The following is a 19541-nucleotide window of genomic DNA, read 5'->3' as shown; positions in this document are numbered from 1 at the left end:
AACCGCATGACCTGTGCGAAATGCGACAAGTGCAGCGCACACATAAAACATGACACCGAAGCCGCACGAGCTATTCGGGGAGCGGAGAAGGAACCGAGACAACTGCGAGGGCAGGTCAACCAAAACCCCGAGAAGACAAGCAGAGAACAGACCGAAGCACTTATAATTCTATGAAAAAGTATATAGATGTTCATTTTAGAATTAAAAAACAGAAATCCAACTTCGTTAACATAGATCAGACTTAAAAGAAAAAAAGAATAAACTAAAAAAAGAAGAAACCAACGGCTCATAGAGAATAGTGATCCTTAAGAATCTAAACAAAAAGTGTCGAAAATAAAAAATTTTTTTCTATTACTGGCCGAAAGTACACCACCGATTTTGTGGTGTCGAATACATTCTAAATGAGTGTTAAGTCAGACAGTTCTGAAGGCCTCAGAGAATACGACATCGACGATTTGTCCTTCAATTCCTACTTACTACCGTCAAGAACTTACGTCTCCATACCGAGAAGACATTCTCATAAAAGATGCCGGACATAACCGCAAAGCAATTTCGTGCGATAGTCTAGTGCACTATGAACACAGAGATAGAAACATTAGGGAAGAATTTAGCCGTCAAATAAACGTTTTGACTGGACAGTTCAAAAGCACGCACACATCGCCTTTCCTGAAATTCAGGTTTATCAAATCATTAGTAGGCTCGGTTTCGCATAAAGCGACAAGCGACCGCTCCACGTCATAGAACAAGAGCTTAGTTCGCTTCGACAGAGAAGCCTTGCATTTTGTTGACTAATAAGATCAACATGTCATACGACTCTGTTTTAGCGAATGGTATGTGCGAGGTATTCAGGGAGGACGTCCTTCGCGTATTCACCTCCGGGCTTAGGGAAACCTGACAGATGTGCTGTTTGCGGTCTGCTTTGGCATTTGCCCAGGATATCGAAAAAAAACCATGACAGATACCACTTCGCAAAAATTATGCCCGAAGACTAGAGAAGAAGGCACATAAATCTGAGCGGCGTTCTACGAACCAACATCAGTCTAAACAGTATGAACAAAAGAAGAGAGTCCACTATGGAAAGGGTAAGAGCCCTTTCTCAATAGGCAACATGGCGATCAGCGCCAAGCCGAGCAATCCTAAAACAAGACACGTAAAACAGAATTCGCAGAGCCAATGGATGAAGAATTTTCCATTTCAGGGTTCAGGTAGCCCTCTACCCATCAGCAACAACAAGGCTCGGGGAAGTAAATCTAAATCCGCGGGCAGTAAAGAGATCAAATACTTCTCCGGGCAAAGAAGGCAAAGGGTAAACCATCTTGCTTACGACAATATGGCGTCAGAAATAGCACAAGAAAAAGAAAACGACCCCGAGTACGAGGGTAATGATATTAATTTTTACTGGAACGTCCCTGCTGCCATTCGTACAGTGAAATGTAGAGGGGGTAACTATGAAATTCTTAATCGACACGGGCGCGTCCAAAAATTAAATCAAGATCTTTCCAGGTTAAAAAAACGTAGTCCCTGTAGATTCCACCTTCACGATCCATTCCATTCACGGATCAAATTATATTACACAAAAATAAAACTTAAGAATATTTGGCGTTAACCGCCTATTCTTCTTGCTAACCTCACTAACAACCTTCGATGGTATCATTGGTCTAGATCTGTTAACACAGATAGACGCTGTCATTAGCTTAAAGATCAAGGAAATAAAATTTGGAAATGAATCAGAAAAGGTACAATACCATGATGTAGAAATTTTATTTTTACCAAAATTAATAATGTTAACGCACCACAGGACGCAAAGGTCAAATTTGTTAAAATGCTCGAAAAGAACTAAAGCTTTCGCAGAAAAATGTATATGAGTTTATGTAAATGTAAACGAAAACTGGTGGCTTTAAAAGACGATTTTTTATGCGCCTGGTGCTGATCGGTTAGTTATAATTCGACTACTGACTTCATAAACTTCTTAAGCTTAAAATAGGCTACGGTGGTGAAGCGAGGCGAATTCTCTCCTAGAGCGAGTAGCAAAGCTTTATTGCGCTCTAGCTCCGCCTTAAACCCAACTTACACTAGACTTCAACTTTTGTTAACATTTAATTAATCAATGCTCGGATCTGCGCCAACACCGTGCACCGCCGTCACTCTGCCGATCAGCCACTGCTGGGGCGGCAGACCTGCTGTAACAAGACGACATTAGGTAGGCGGTGGTACCACTTAGCCCGCGCTTGGAATCCGAGAATATACTCTTTTGACCAACGCCACTAAAACTGTTCATTGAGCAACAAGACAGCTCGCCATTGATTCAAGCAGGTGAGAGGCAGATGCCTCAATGGGCCTCCCACCAGTAGGTGGCCTGGCGTTAGAGCTTATTGCTCCCAGGTGCCTGGAGTTGAGAACGGCTTCCACTGCGAAGAGAGTCGTCTGCAGCAACAGTGTGTAATGAGAACGACTGCATACTCTGCACTTGTTTCCCTTACATCTGGCAACAGTGTGCCTTATCCGAAGGCAATTGATACATAAAGGAGCTGCCTTAGCGAACTTAAAGAGCTGTTATATTGATAATGCGGCATATGCTGAGCAATTCAGTATCAAATGGCCTTCGGAACCGCTATATAAACATTTGGGGGTCACCTGATCGCTTCTTACACTAGCCACAGAACATGAAAACGAACCTTGATTATTATTTTTGTAAGCATTCTTGATTCTGGCTCGGACCCATCTGCGAGACACTGCCACACATATCAGTAGTAGCCACAACCGAACAACGGATAACCCGCCCAAATATTTAAAGCTATATCCCTATCCAATGAGAGTAGCCACTTTGTGATTCGTGAAATAGAAGACCTTTTAAAGAACGGCATTATCGGAGAGTCACGATCCCCATATAATAATCCAATATGGCTGGTCGACAAAAGAGGAACTGATGAGTTGGGAAAAAAAAGCGGATGGTTATATACTTTCGTACACTAAACGAAAAGACTATTTCAGACAATATTTCCAAATCGGCAAGACATGCTATGACGATGTGATCAGGGTCTTAAAAAGCCTGATCAAGGCAAACATGAGAGTGGCTCAAGAAAGATCGAAGTTTTTTAAAACAAGCGTTGAATTCCTATGTTTTGCTGTAACTGACGAAGGCACAACAACGGACCCCGAAAAGGTCAAGGCCATAAAGGAGCTGAGCTCATTTTTGGGCTTAGCTAGCTATTACATAAGTTTTGTGAATGACTTTGCTTCCATTGCGAAGCCGCTCTCTAGTATCCTCACGGGTGAAAACGGCTTAGTTAGTAAACACCGATACAAAAAAATGCTCATTCAATGAATTCAATGATCCCCAACTTCCCGCATTTGACAAGACAAACATATTGGACTCTGAAAACATCATGCTCACGTACCCAGACTATAAGAAACCGTTCTATATAACGACCGAAGTGTCAAATTATGACCTATTACTTTGATATCTTGAATATTAAAGTACAGCGAAATGAAATACGCAACATATGGGAAAAATTGTTAGTTCTCGTTTGGGCCTTAGCAAAGCTCCGTCATTATCTATACATATTAAAAGACATGAACATTTACACTGACCTTTACCTCTTACATTTTCTGTCTCAGTAAAGAGCTCTAACGCAAAAATGAAGCGCTGGAAAGCTCATATCGATGATTTCAATGCTTAGATTTTCTACAAATCTGGAAAGGAAAATCATGTAGCTGATGCCTTCTCGAGATAAAATATTTACTTATTAGAAAACCAGTGTGACGCAACCGATGCAGCCACCATCCAAAGTAAGTTGTCCCTCTACACGGTGAAAACAACATAAAAGCCATTGAACTGTTTCAGAAATGTCTATTCTAAATGAACAACTCACAGATATTTCTGTAGCTTAATGGAAGTATCTAATATTAAGATTTACAGTCTGATAGCCTCATACACTGCATTATTGAATGCCCTAGAGCTAAGTTCATATGCAATCAAATCCAAATATTCCCCGTAGAACATAATCACATAGTCACACACATCACATCACAAATCTCTGATAGCATCACAACTATCGGAGTAGCTAAAGAGATGAGCTGTTGTGTGATCGGGGTAGTAGGCTGCTAAATTGTAGCCGGGGGCTGTTGGGTATTTGGCAACGTCAAGTCACGAGTAGGGGACTTTTTAGGCCCTGGAGACTCATCCAACAGTTTAATTTTATTGAATTGGGTATCCCATTCTTCATAAAACCTAAAAAAAATCATCGAATAACAGTCCATGTCCATTCGTTTCGTGCAACTATTAATACTCTACGTTGGCGAAATGTATATCAACTGAAACTTCGACTCCAATTGTGTAATTCTAACATAGGTTCTGTCGGAAGTCGAATAGGCCAATGAGGAGAGTTCAATGCGGAAAGAAACTTGTAGTCCAATACGGTTTAAATTCCAAGCGGTCCTCATTGTTTTCTCAAAGTCAATCTCCGACACCAACAGGAAGACTAACTCCCAAGTCGTTTCCGATTAAATCCGAATCGTGCCTTGAAAGCAATGGGTCAACGCAATGTGACTCTGTTCACACTTCAAGTCCGTCGTTTTAAGTCAGAGCTTTATGGGATAAAGTGGAATTATAATATGAAGCTTGTTCCAAAGGTATTGGCAGGAACGACAGTCCAGTTATCCAGTCCAACCATGCCCATTGCTATTTAGTCTAGGAGAGATGTGCCGCTCAATTGAGCGATCGAATTGAAACTGCGTCGGCACAAGGTAGACAAACAGCACAAGTTCGGACTTCTCCCATATCCAGGGGATGTAGTCTTCCGCCATGCGACACCGAGGGGTTTAATGGGGATTATCTGCGGTGGCCGACCTTTATCGATCTCTTCTCGGCTATCTATGTAAATATGTAAATAACCCAAGGCCGACACACGGGGAAAAGCTATTTTATTTTATTTTAAAAATAGGTGGGAAAGCTAAGAAAGCTCTCACCCACGACGGGATCGCATTTACGTAGGACGCGCTCACGGAACGTTTTAAAAATAAACGTCTTGTCGTTAATAGCAAACTCAAAATTCTTTTTTAACTATCCGCTGTAAGTTTCGGGTCAGGTGCTGCCTTAAAGGAGCTTAAAAGTATAATCCCTGGAATTTTGGCAGCGCTTCAACATTCAAAAACTTTTATTGAAATCTGCGATTGCTTGTTAGTATGCCTTTGCTCTTTGCAGTTATCAAAACTTACCTTGCCTCTGTGGGAGTAGTCGGTCCCGATCAAGTCCGTCATTCCATCATGGCAGGAAATGTATAACTTTCTTAGCGATCGTTATCGCTCATTAGAGGCTGTCAAGGATGCCAAGCCGGGATCAAACACATATGACATTACCAAGATAACTCGAACGAATTCTGCCTCCAGAAACGTAAACTCTTTTGAGGCTAAGATAACCAGAGAGGTTAGAGAGTGGTTTTTGTTGTTCCAAACAAAAAAGGATCCAGTTCGGCTTTGCCTCCGCTTTTTAAAGATGTATGTCGTCGAAAGGTCGTATTACATTAAGCAATAGAAGTTGTGTCTTAATTGCTTCGCAAGGGGCTGTCACCTCCGTGATTGCCAAAGTGCCCACACTTTCAAAGTATGCCGCAACACACTTTTTCTCCTAACGGGCTCGCTAATCCATCAGGGTCCAATTCGCAAAGGGTTCGACAAGGTCTACAGTCCTCTCCAGATCAACTCCAAGCTAATGTATAAAACTATTTTGCCTTCAGTACCCAGGGAGTGCTTTTGGGCACTAGCTACTTGGGAGCCAATTACCCAGCCCTTCCCTTGACCGACTCCAGATCAAAAGGTTCATAAATATATCTGAGCGGCTGTTTAAAATTATAAAATTACCACAAAAAATGTTAGGGCTCAGGTTTCAGGACTCAACTGACTCAACCAAGCCGTCTCGGGTGAAACCCACAAGCTGTGACACTTTCTCCTAGACCCTAACTTTAAATAGATGTATCTACGTACTACGTACGTCCTTCCTTAGCTAGCTGACGGTCTGCCATCCCGCATGATATTTCGTCTGCTTTTAAAGACTTGCGAAACATTCAGTTAGCAGATTCGTCCTGTTCACAAATCGATGTATTGTTTAGTGTAGACATCCTCCGAGCGGCACACTAGTCGGGCAGGAAACCATTTTCGGCTGGATACTTACCGGTCCAGTGCCAACGTCGACAAGCAAGTCGATTGCATTCTCTTCCACTCAGGTGGCAGTCGCTGCCGAATTCCTCGATATTGGTCATATGTCGCACGTAATGCCCAACTCCAAACCACAACATTTTTACCTCCCTCACCATGCGGTCTTTAAGACTGAAAGCACAACAGCAAAGTTGTGAATTGTGTTCAATGCATTCAGCAGATCCACAAATGGCATCAGTTTAAATGATGTCATGATTCACCCAGGGCCTTTACTCAAATCAGACCTTACTATTCAGTTCGTTTTTAACGCTGCAATCAAAAAAATGTTTTCCCAAATCCAAGTTAATCCTAAGCACACTCCCTTTCAACGAATCCCTTTCCATTATGTGAATGGTAAGCTTTGCGACTATGAGCTCAATACAATCACCTTTCCTAGCAATACGCGAGCTACAGCAGCTTGCAATTTATATCTGGGATGAACTTCCTCACACAAGTGAAGTGTCGGTAAACTCAATGTATGTTGAAGATAATTTAGCTGGGCTACATTATGAGAAGCAAGGAATCTTTATTAATCACCGATTCACTCTGCATTAGGTTTCACTAGTTTTCCTTTAAGTAAGTGAATGTCTAACAAAAAGGGTTGTCTGAAAGGCAGACCCAACGCCACGAGATTTCTTGGCAATCAATGATGATAGCACTGCGATAACTTTGGGTATCCGCTGGAAGGGCACTGCTTACAAATTCTACTTTGCGGTAACAAAAGATGTGAAGAACGAAGTATTCACCAAGCGCGAAGTCCTTTTCGTACATAGCAAAACTGTTCGATCCAGCAGGATGGCTATCACTGCTTGATATACAACCCAAGCTCTTTATGCAGGAACTCTGGCTTCAAAGGTTGGGCTGGGATGAGTCACCGTCCAATGAAAGAATATCTTAAGGAGTGGAGGAATTTCCTAGCAAGCTATCCCGCACTTAATGAAATCCGCGCTTCAACATGGATCCAATTTTCTCCATCAAATAAATCATCCAATAAATGCGTGGAGCAGTCATTCTGACCGAACTTTCGGCAGGTATTCTTCCACAGCTTCCAATCCACGAATGCGAAACATTATGCTGGACCGGTTCATCTGCATGGATCCGATTTCAACCATGCAAAAGGACAACTTCTGTAGCTAACAGCGTAACCAAGATCGCTGAGGTCACTACGATTCGTAACTGGCCCCACTTTCGACCCCGGATCTGTTAGCTGATAGCCTATGGTGGCAAATCATGTCCACACCGATTTATACAACAACGAGATAGCAAGAGTCATGCGTCTGATAATCACTACCTCTCAAGGCAAGAAGTATGAGGATGATCGTTGTTGCCTGCTATCGAATTCAAAGCATCCTGTATCAAGTGAGATCCGGCTCGAAGGACCAATGTGAATGTAGAGGGCTGAAGTTTTATCGATCAAGTGCGCCTAGTCTTGGGGTCTGCACGCTTCAGGTCCCAATATTCAATCGCTTTTTATACCCTGAACACAGTGAAAATGGGTAAAAAGGGTATAATATATTTGTGCAAATGTATGTAACAGGCAGAAGGAAACATTTCCAGCCCCATAAAGTATATATATTCTTGATCAGCATCAATAGCCGACTCGATCTAGCCATGTCCGTCTGTCTGCCTGTCCGTCTATCCGTCCGTCCGTATGTATGAACGCAAGGATCTCAGAACCTATACGGGTTTTTGATCAATTTTGGTAAATAATAAGAGCTAGAGTCACCAAACTTGGCATGTAGCTTCTAGAATAGCATATATATATCAAGTATCTTTCATTTTATACCTATCGCCAACTCCCCGCTACCACCACAAAGCTACAAATCAAGTTGATAATCCAACTTGTATAGCCCATCAATTTAAGCCACAATTTATATCCAATTTACTTTTTGAGAATACACAAATATTCCATGGCACAATTAGATGTACTGTCGAAAATTTCATTAAGATCGGTTAAGAAACACAATGGTTATGTGCGCACGTGTTAGCAGCAGCAAGCGCAAATTCCAAGAATTTCTGAGTACACACACACATTCATGCCACACACGACGTGGCAAACCCTTTCTTTATTACATATTACTCGTCCCTTCAAAAGGGAAGATATTTGAGAAGAATTGAATTTGTGGGCACTTTTGCTTGTGCGGACACATACACACACAAACATTTAAACGGTACCTACACATAAAGAGGCCATTGAGAGCACTGAGAGTAAGTGCGAGCGAGAAAAAAATAAACAGCGATGCCGTTCTATCGCAAGGCAGTTTCCCGTAGTGTAAGCGATCAAAAGACATATTATTCGCTCGATGGACCAGATGCACCGATTTTTTTGTGCCCACTTTGATTACACGGCATGTCCCATCTATATGTTCTTTGGTTAGTGGTTCTTTACTTAATTTAAAAGCTAACATCATAAAATATTTAAGTGGCATTGCAATTTTTTTTTATAATTAGTAAAAAGATAACATTGCAAGTGCAAACAGTAAACTTTTTATAGCCTTTTTTATAGTTCCACTATCAACATTTCTAAAGTATGTTGCCTGTGCTAAAAATGTCGCATTTTCAAAATATGTTGGCATTCTCCCTGAGCAATTCACGTTTTTTTGCTTTGATTTATCGAAATTCGTATCGATGTTAAGAAAAATTTGAAAGCATCATTACCACATCCAGCTGTTATAGCAACGAAGCTAAGCGTTAAAATTAAAATTTAATTAAAATATTAAATTTTGCTTATCCCACAGTTTTATATTTTTGTATATAATATTTAAAGACGGCGAAATCTCGCAAAGAGTCCGTTAAAGGGAGCCCCTACTACGAGACCGTATTATTTGCCATTTGGGAGAAAAACTTGGCAGCGCTTGGGTAAATCCAATCAAATCGATTCTTATGTTACCGAGTACTGATGGAATCGGAGAATGTGAACATCGTAAATGTAAGACAGCCTCTGCCAAATCAAAACTGATTTATTTATATCATCGGAAATAAGGAGTAATTGTTTATATTGAATAAAATACGCAATAAAGTTAAGTTCCACCGCTGAAAATGGAATCTTAAGAAAAAAAACATCGCGAAATAGACACCATCCCTGACTGGTTTGAGCATTCCATATGTGGGATAACTAAAAAGAAGAATTACCTGGTCACACCTAAATGAAGAGGGTGAAATGCTTAAATGTCCTGCGCATAATCTATATACACAATCGTAATTGTCTAGTGAAAATAAGTTACATACAAACTTATGTATATTTATGCAAAAATTAAGGGCTTAGATAAAAGGATTAACTTTAAAGTTAAAAAATATTTAAGGATTTTTAAGGAAATGGATTTACAATATTGTCGATTACTTCTTGTTCGTTATATCGTTTTTATAGCGTTCAAGGATAATTATGTATGGACTAAAAATTCAACACATGAAAACAATGGGTACGTGAAACATAAAAATATGATGTATATACATACATATGTACGTACATATATATATAATAATAAAAATCTTATTAAAAATTTAAAATTACTATCAATAGCATTGCCTTCATCTTTTATAATAATACAAAGACTATTTAATAACAGAGAGAATTTCACTTCAACTTTGTAAACAAAACAAGGCAGAATCATAATATTCGGCATGTCAAAATTCATATATACAATGTAGTTGCAGTACAATGTACAATGTAAAGCAGCGTCTCCGATGTTAGCGTAAAAACGTAGTGAGGCTCGTAAATGCCAAGCAAGGTTAAGAAGGTTAATTCTCCAAGCCGGACGATTCTAAAAATATATATATACATATGTATGTAAGTTAGTACATATTTACATAAAAGACTAATTTACATAGAAACAGGCATTCACTTTATATGTATGTCAAAGGGAGCAAAAGTCATGTATCCTGCTAAATTTACTTAATGCTGGATACAGTTAATGGTTCAAGCACAGAATTACCTAATTTCTTTCTGGAGTTAATACAATACGTACATATGTATGTACATAAAACAATACATCTACATGCACAAGTGTTAGTGCAGCCAAATGCTACCAACTCGTTCACAACCTTAGCCGATTACAACCAGTAAGAGAAAGATTCCTAAGAGTTTCAGCAAAATGCCGTATTCCGAACGATCAATGCCGAATCGAGCGGAGTGCACAACGTCGTTGCCCAGAATCCATTAAAAATGGGTAATAAGGGTATAATATATTTGTGCAAATGTATGTAACAGGCAGAAGGAAGCATCTCCGACCCCATAAAGTATATATATTCTTGATCAGCATCAATAGCCGAGTTGATTTAGCCATGTCCGTATGTCTGTCTGTCCGACCGTCCGTTCGTTCGTATGTACGAACGCAAGAATATCAGAACCCATAAGAGCTAGAGACTTGTATTGTAGCGTAGTTCCTCCTAATGCCCGCGCAGTATGAGTTTGTTTCCGATAATCGATAACTTTCCCCGTTTCCAAGTAACCAATAAAAATGGATATCAAAATCTATTTACGGGTTTTCAGCTAGAGTCACCAAACTTGGCATGTAGCTTCTAGAATAGAGCTTCTAGAATAAAAATTTTATCTTTCATTTTATAATTATAGCCACCTCCACGCTAGCACCACAAAGTAATAAATCAAGTAAATAAACTAATTTATATTGCACAGTGAATTTAAGTCAAAATTTTACTGCAATTGTCTTTTTGAGATCACACGAATGTGTACACACATACATTCGCATTGCAATTGCGATTGTATTATTTTCTATGCTGTGTGTATGTGCTGCTATCTTGATTTTTTCATTAACAATGAATTGTTGGTATGGCTATTGCGAGACAGTGGCAAGTAGTGTAGACTGTTACGGGTTTGAGTCGTGTTGGGGGAACTATTTTTTTTTTAATTAATTTTTTTTTTTACTGCTAAAGCAAACGAGCTCGTAGTGGAAGAAGTTTCAGAGTATACAATGGTCGGGAACTCCCGACTAGAGCCTCTTACTTGTTTTTAACGAGAGGGGACGTAGAACGGCCGAACAGGCGAACGATGGACACAGTATTTAATAGGTCCCGAGAATCGGGGAAACTGGCGAAAGGGCCTTGAAGTTCGGAAATCTTAGCAGGACAGAGATTATTCCGCAAGGCATTAAACGAGTATGCCGCCGAGGCACTCGCTGAACTCGAGGTCGAAGGCGAGCCCGAGTCAAGGCCAATAAAATACTTGGTAATACGTTAACCGCTTTCTGCATCGAAGAAAGAATAGAAGCCGTTGCACGGAAATCAGTCCTGATTAAGGGGATGGTGTTCCACCTAAAATAGGTCTTTGTGGTTTTTTATCATTCATTTTTTATTCATTTATGTACCATTTGCTAAAATTTAAGCCAGCGCCAATACAACTTTTACTCTCCGTTTTAAGGTTTTTATTTGTTTTGCTTTTCCTTCCTCGCGCTAGTTCACACCTGGATCACGGACTTTTCCCACTCTGCTTTCGAAAGTAGATTGAGAGGTGTTTCTCTGGGAGCGGTACGGGTACATAACATGCAACCAGCGTCTCCGATCACGCTCGCATGACGGATGAGACGACAAAAATGGTGTGGCTATTTCCGAAGTCGCACAGTTACTGGAGGTAGACACCATTCAGCACCGCGTTAAAAATCATGGCAGGGGCTCCAGACACTAGTGACTGAGAACAGATTAAAATAACTAAGGCCCAACTGATAGAGTCAAATAATGGACTGATAAAAATTTAATTTACAGACACAAGAGAAAAAAACAGTTGACCGACACAGTGAAATTTAAAAATACACCAACAATAAAAAATAGATGCGGGTCAACCGTTTGAAGGCCTATTAGCAAGAAATATAATGTCTATTGCCGATATCTAAAATGCAATAAGCACTATCAGAAAAAAGTATGTATGTAAATTTAGGTCAAGACGGAGTCATAACATTCAACACAAGAGATCTAAACTAGACAACCGATTTGGGGGTATAGTATTCTCAAAGCAACTCAGTATAAGGCAATCTTTTACTGCAACATCTTCCAAGTCAAAGTGCTAGTGAGCAACGAAGCCCTTAACCAACAAAAATATCTATAGTGATGGCATATCCATAAAAGTCGGCATCTGTTACAAGCTGCCGCGAATCTTTAGGACCACCTACGACCAACTTCTGATTAATGTATATCTAATTAGAAGAAGAGTTTTAAACAGATTCAAGGTATCAAATATAGCCTAGGTGTATTGAATATATCGACAGCCACTCTAACCTAACCTAACGTAACCAAATCTGTTTATTTTTAAAGACTTAACCAAATTTCTGGAATATGTCAATTGTATAATGGAACGATTTGTAATGAGTTTTTAAGAAATTCTCACGTTTTTATATCGCCTAATGTTACCATTAATGACTTAGAGGATCGGTTAAAGGCGGCTTATGGAGTCATAAAAGAATCAAAGTAAGTATTTTCCATTTTCTTTTGCTAAGATTTGCTTATACTACATTTTTCAGAGATATGAATTCAAATTGCCGAAAATATGCACTGCCGAGCTTATGCTTAAGCTCTCTTCCAATTTGTAGAACTCCAGAACGAACAAATTTATTGTACTTTGCCAATGTTGCAATGATTACAAACAAATACAGTGGAAATGAGACACGAAAAAAAAGATTTCTTTTAAAAGATCCCAAAAATAGACATTCCTTTCTTAAAAAAAAACCAGTTTATTACAACGATGTATTTACTAATGATGTATCAAGCAAATATCCACCGACAAAAGAATCTGAAAACTTAAAACGAATTTGTCGAGAAGAATGTGAGCTTTTAGAAAATGAACTTTGCCAAAAAGAATATGCTATTGCGAAACGTCATCCTGTAATTAGTGTTGTAGGAGTTGAAGAGTGTCAAAAAATACCACGAGAAAAAGATTGCTCCTCATTAGGCATTACTATTGAAGTAGACGATGCTGAAGATTGCTATTGGGAGGATGGTTCGAGTTACCGAGGAATTGAAAACGTCAGTATATCGGGAAAACCGTGCTTGAGATGGTCGTGGTTAATGAAGGAAATTTCGGACTTTCCAGAACTTATAGGACAAAACTATTGCAGGTATGTAAGCTTTATTTGATTTTGACTGATGAGCCTGGTTGAAAATATAAATACATCATTCACCCAGGGCATAACAGTCGTTTGTAAAATTGGACCTGGAAGTTGGGTTGCATGATAAGCATTTAACTAGAATTATGTATTGGATTATGAATGCATCCAACAGAGAATTCATCACGGGAATTCAATATTTGGTTGACAGTAAAAATGCATTGTGAAATGTTAAAGTTCTCAGAGTTGAGTTGAAAAATATTTTTTTGCAAAGTAGGGAAGATTTAATAAAATTATTAAATTTCCAATTGAATTTTTAAAAAAAAATTAAACTATTTGTTAACTTTTAAAATATTTTTTTTTATGATATTTGTTTGTTAGTTCACTTTTTTTAGTCTTACTCTTTAATGAAATATAATTTTATAAGTTCCTTTATAAGTAGGTCCTCATAATCAGGTGTCCCTACAATCATTTTCAAAGCATAGCTTAAAATATTTATGGCTCCTCCTCCTCCTGATCACTCAGGTTTTACAACAGTGTTTCTAAGTGTCAGCTTTCCTGAAACTACTGCGGTACCCTCAAACATTGGGATGTATTCTGAGTGGATGTAATCCATCAATTTTGCATTTTATAGTGCAAAACAAAAGTATATGAATATACCTACATCAATGAAAGATTAAACTAATAACGTTACACAACAAAATTAATAAGTAAATGTACAATTTTAAAGAAAAAACACAAGTAAGAGGTTCTAGTCGGGAGCTCGCGACTAGTGGATACCCTGAATCCTCGTCTTCCAACACTTAAGCAGCTCGCGCTACGCGCTCATTTGCTTAAGAAGTAATAAAGATAAATTAAAAAAAGTTCCCTTGGCAGGGTTCGAGCTCGCCTCAATCTCTCAAAAGCCTCAATCGGGTAACTTGAGGAAGGCTCACTTCAAACACGTTCTGCGTGGAGAATGCTGGCTAGTTTTGAGCCAGGGAATTTTTTTTTCGAATTTTTTTTTAGAGATCCCAAACTAAATGATCTTATTCAGCTTCCCTGGTTCTCAAGTGTCCAGGTGTTATGAAAAGTTAAAGTACTCGGGAAATCGCTCTAATTTTTCCCGTTATGCAGTTGCCTGATCGAATTTTTCCAATTTTCAGATAACCCTAAGCTATTTTTTAACTTTGTCAATTCTAAACGTAAGACATAAATTTTGCCTTCTTCCAGATCCAGGGATAGCCGATCTGTTCGCAAACTTTTTTCAAACCACCTACTTCTCTAGGAATAATAAAAATCAGCCTTATCCTTATCAGTTACAGAAGTCAAACTGCATCTTAAATTCCATTATTATGGAAAGTTCGCTTCTCAGCGACCTTAACACAATCAAGTCGGCTTACTCACAGGACCCTGATGGTGTTACTGCTTGTGTGCTCGGGTACTGTGCTGCAGCACTATGTAAACCTGTTTGGGTTTAAGAAAAGAATGCAGATGCTTGTGACCGAGTCCAATGAAGAGAATCAGACCGTCTGTTCTATCGGGGATCTTATGAGATTCCTGATTCGATAAAAAAGATCAACTCAACTTGGGAAGAAACTTCTTCTTAAGGCGGTCGACTTTCGACTAATACGACAACCTTTTGCAGTATAGCTGCTTATGCATGCAGCAAACGCTCTTAATAAAACGTCAGAACCATGTATCTCGATCGTTGGAATTGATAAACAGATATCGTGATATCTTTATTCTTTGCAACCGAATCGGAATTGATTTCAGTTACTGCCACTCGTTATCCAAACTCAGCAGGATAAATACTTCCCAGTCGTTAGACTGTGAAGCCAAAGCTCTTGTAGCAAGATTTTTACCTTGATGATCGCTTAACAGGCATAGCCGCTCAAGTAGCCGCAATGTTACCGAGATAATGTTCCGTTTTGAACATGGGTCTATGAGACGCATGAATAAACCGGCAACCACATCACGCCAAGTGTTTTTATTGTGTCAGGCTCTGAGATCGTGTTTCGTTCGTTACCGAGAACTCAGGAGAATTCGAAAACCATTTGGTAAGTTCGAAACCTGCTCTTTGAAGTATGTGCGAAACTTCGGACTTATCCTTTTGAAGGTGCTCGACGCATGCAGCAGGAGTCAGTGATTCATCGATAAAAAATTTCGGGCTTGATAACATCAGCAGCTTTTGTGTGTTCCGACTTGCCTTTCTCACTTAGCTTTGTTAATTTCTGCCTATTTTTGTTTATTGATGAATAAGACTCGTCTTAACTCAGATTGGCAAACGTGTTATCACGAATTGTCGGTGTGTAACGCCTTGAAGCAATATAGCCAACAAGAGTCTTTTGCAGATTCGGACAATTCGAACCTTGTTTAAGACAGAGACAGAGAGGAGTTTAAAGTACGTCTCAGCTCCGATGAGCAAGTCGATCTACTGTGGCTTGTGAAAATATGGATCAGCGAATTGCAGGTTCTCCGGGATTTGGATTTGTTGGAAGTAGAGGGTACAGGTTATACCCTAGTCGGGAGCTCCCGACTAAAACCTCTTACTTGTTTTATTAATTTTAAAAGAGTCCACCCGGTGTCGCAATGCAAAATGTTGCTATTAAAGTATTTACGAATACAATTTTTATACACTTTGGTCTGAAAACTTTCAAAATATTCCCACACTAAACTCTTAAGGCCAGATTAGATTCTATTGATGAATTGTCGGCCTTTGTTCACGTTGTACTAAATGTGTGCAGGTCATACCCAGGTTATGGCCAAAGATGCCTTTATCTCGTGGTACGTAACATGACGGCTGCTCCTGGTAAAACACTTTTTACAGGAACTTCACAAAATTTGTGCTACATTGAACGGCGATTAAATAGTTTAACTAACCTTAGAAACTTACTAAATAAACGTTAGGCCAGATGGGCCATCGATGCAAATAAAATAACCATACAAATACCAAAGAGTGGTGAAATAAAGTTACTCACATATATTACATATATTGAAGACAGTATATATACAGAAGTAAATTTGACACAAGGTGTTATTTGTTTTTTTTTTTTTTTTTTTGCAAAAAGTGAACTTTTTCTGAGCAGCGATCGGCTGAATATTGTAATCCAAAAAATTATGCTAACAATCTACATTTCAGGAACCCAGGAAAAGTGGAAAAGAACCCGTGGTGTTTTGTAGATGACCAATCATTAGATCGAAGTATTGAACCTTGCAATATTCCAAAATGTGTCGATAAGCTCTGGCTAAGCATAATTTCTATATTGGGGTTGACAGCTGTAGCTGTAATCCTTACATCAGTTCTTCTATTAAAAAAAAAAAGTTCTCGCGGAATGAAAAATATACAAAGTGTACGTAAGCTATTATATCTGTAAAGAAAATCATGAAATTTGTAAATTATTTTGTCCGTATTCCAGATTAATACACCTAACGCCGGAAATAATATATATGGAAATTCACAATTAAACTCAAACCAAGATACGGGAAGAATAACTTTAAATAGTTCCATTGAACTTGTAGGAATACCATCCAAAAATATGGAAAAAAATTCACTTTTGCGAATACCACACTTTACATTACAAGATGTGGAGTTCTTTGAAGAATTGGGCGAGGGAGCATTTGGTAAAACTATGTTAGAATATATATCCTTAAGGAACAAATAATTAATTTGAAAAAAATATATGTGTTAACAGCAGGGTCATTAAATCCACGTCCCTTTTCACTATTCGTATAAGTGCATCAATTTAAAAAATTCATAAAAGACGATAAAGTAAGGATACATTCGGAACACCTAAGACTTAATACACTTGTGGACATTTGCCTTACGTTTTTGCAGAAATGTGGGAAAAGTGAAGCTCGTAAATGTTAACCAAAGACAATATGAACACTAAGATGAGAAATGCCATACAACAAAATGCTACTATGCAGCTTGTTTTTTTTTTAAAATTGGGAACGGCTCTCACAGCCGAAATGCGAAAGGCTAAAAATAGAATGTATATTCAGCTTCGGCAACATCAGTACAGAACATGCATTCATATGTGAATACAAATTTGGGATAGGTCATGCATGATCAGCGCTAGAAAACTAAGAAAATTTATTTCTTTGCCAGGCAAAGCCAGAGCAGTGAATAACAACACAAATATACATATTTTAATGTACTTTTGCATGCAGAATTCACTCATAGGTGCTTGCGCGCCATTGGCTGAGACAAGAACTTCTCTAGAGCACACACTGTCCAAAAACAAAAGTGAAATCAATCTATGTCTGCTATTTTTCTAACATGGTTATTGCACAAGATGCGCTTTGTGAAAAAATTATTTTATTCTCAAATTTTCCTGTACAAATTGTCGTTAGTATCTAGGGTAATGGTTCATTTAAAAAAAGCATGAATTTCATGGATAAACCAAAAGCACTATGCGTCGATCGTAAGTTTAAAACTTTTTCGCTTAATGTACTTGGAAAACGGAGCGACTCAAAGCACCATCGATCAGCTTCGCTGAAGGCAGGCTGGCGACTAACTTCGTTGCTCGTGTCAACATCAGTAAGCCGCGACTTTGGCATTCGTTCGTCTGAACGTACAGCCGTCGGCAGGCATGTCGTGCAAAGCCTCAAAGGCCAGATGATAGGTCAGGCTAGAAATTTTGCGTCACATTCAAATGGATGGGCGTTACTCATCTAAGTGTTTATATTGTCTTTGGTTTAACTAATATATTCCGGGTTGGTCAAGATAAACGAAAAAAAGTGTTTCACGCTGGAACTCATATATCTGATATAATATTCCGATGTTGACAAGATCTTGCAAATGAATATACCTTTGAACCTACTACTGGTAGCTACTCAACATAGTGGTCTGATTCGGTCAGTTCTGACATATGAACTGACTGCAATAAAAGACGGACCTTTGCAAAGTTTCAATACTATCACCTTAAAATTGAGAGAGTAATTCACATCGAAACAGACACGCGGACGGACATGGCTATATCAACTCGGCTGTTGATGCCAATCTAGAATATATATACTTTAATGGGGCGAATTATAATACCCTTTACAAGGTGTATATGTGTATTACTTTTCTCAATAATTGGCAGATAAAAAATAGAGTACTCCCGGAAACTCGGTTTGCGAATTCAATTTTTTTTTTTAATTTTTGTTACAGAATGTTTACCTCACTTTTAGAGGACATATTCAGTGACTATTTTGCTTACTTATGTTTATTTTTTTTATTTTAGGAAAAGTGTATAAAGGACAACTAACGCAATCCAACAAGAAAATTGTAAATGTTGCCATTAAAGCATTAAAAGAAAACGCCTCAGTTAAAACACAACAGGATTTCAGGCGTGAGATTGAATTAATATCAGATCTCAAGCACCAAAACATTGTTTGCATACTGGGCGTGATTTTAAATAAAGAGCCTTACTGTATGCTTTTCGAATATATGGCTAATGGTGACCTACATGAATTTCTAATATCAAATTCCCCAATTGAAAAAAAATCATTGTTACAATTGGAATTTCTACAAATAGCAATACAAATAAGTGAGGGAATGGAATACTTATCAGGACATCACTACGTTCATCGTGATTTAGCTGCTCGAAACTGTTTGGTCAATGAAGGTTTGATTGTAAAAATTTCTGATTTTGGATTGTCACGGGATATTTACAGTTCTGATTATTATAGGTATTTTTTATTGAAATTTGATATAACTTGAGCTTTTAAAGTTTTTAATTACTTTCCCTAGGGTGCAATCAAAATCGTTACTTCCTGTTCGGTGGATGCCATCCGAGTCTATCTTATATGGAAAATTTACTACTGAAAGTGATATATGGTCTTTTGGAGTTGTTCTTTGGGAAATCTATAGTTATGGAATGCAGGTATAACTTAAAATATCTTAAATATATTATTAAAGTCTTCACATAGCATATTTTAATTACAATTTGTTATTACAGCCGTATTGTGGTTACAGCAATCCAGAGGTAATACATTTAATAAGATCGCGCCAATTACTCTCTTGTCCAGAAAATTGCCCAACGGCGGTGTATTCTTTAATGATGGAATGTTGGCATGAACAAGCAGTAAAACGTCCAACATTTTCAGACATATCACATCGATTAAAGACTTGGTATGATGGCCATGTTAAGATTAGTAATCAAAATATTTAATAAATACATCTGATATCTAAGAAACCTTTGGATTTATTTTAATCTGACCGTCTTGCAGCAAATAAAAAGCAGTACTAAGTAAAACACTTAAAATATGGAAGGCAATTATATTGATCACGAAAAATCAGTAAATTGAATATTTTCCTTAATGCTCCAGTCG

The 19541-nt window shown here is 38.4% G+C and overlaps 1 protein-coding gene across 2 annotated transcripts; it reads left to right on the top strand.

Moving 5' to 3' along the window:
- Positions 1–9366: 9366 nt before the first annotated feature.
- Ror (Tyrosine-protein kinase transmembrane receptor Ror) lies at positions 9367–19396 on the top strand. 2 transcript variants are annotated; one of them, XM_064679472.1, is made up of 9 exons: positions 9367–9611; positions 11603–11776; positions 12454–12606; positions 12660–13253; positions 16363–16573; positions 16640–16844; positions 18452–18899; positions 18961–19093; positions 19169–19396. In XM_064679472.1, exons 2-9 carry the CDS (start codon positions 11718–11720, stop codon positions 19379–19381), a joined length of 2016 nt encoding a protein of 671 aa, XP_064535542.1. In that variant the 5' UTR covers positions 9367–9611; positions 11603–11717; the 3' UTR covers positions 19382–19396. The 2 variants fall into 2 exon arrangements, with proteins under 2 accessions (XP_064535542.1, XP_064535541.1); XM_064679471.1 differs by lacking the exon at positions 11603–11776.
- Positions 19397–19541: the final 145 nt, after the last annotated feature.

Source organism: Drosophila montana, unplaced genomic scaffold, assembly GCF_035044405.1.
Source record: "Drosophila montana isolate Dmon_TW-CO22-7 unplaced genomic scaffold, ASM3504440v1 contig_201_1, whole genome shotgun sequence".
Classification (NCBI taxonomy): domain Eukaryota; kingdom Metazoa; phylum Arthropoda; class Insecta; order Diptera; family Drosophilidae; genus Drosophila; species Drosophila montana.
This window is presented reverse-complemented; position numbering and strand designations above follow the sequence as displayed.

What these genes read in the sequence shown, in the direction of transcription:
- Ror (XM_064679471.1), top strand. Translation starts at nt 9,427, where the DNA reads ATGTATATTTATGCAAAAATTAAGGGCTTAGATAAAAGGATTAACTTT. An exon ending in GGAGTCATAAAAGAATCAAA is followed by an intron (nt 12,607 to 12,659) that starts GTAAGTATTTTC and finishes TACATTTTTCAG; the next exon opens with AGATATGAATTCAAATTGCC. An exon ending in TCTATAGTTATGGAATGCAG is followed by an intron (nt 19,094 to 19,168) that starts GTATAACTTAAA and finishes TTGTTATTACAG; the next exon opens with CCGTATTGTGGTTACAGCAA.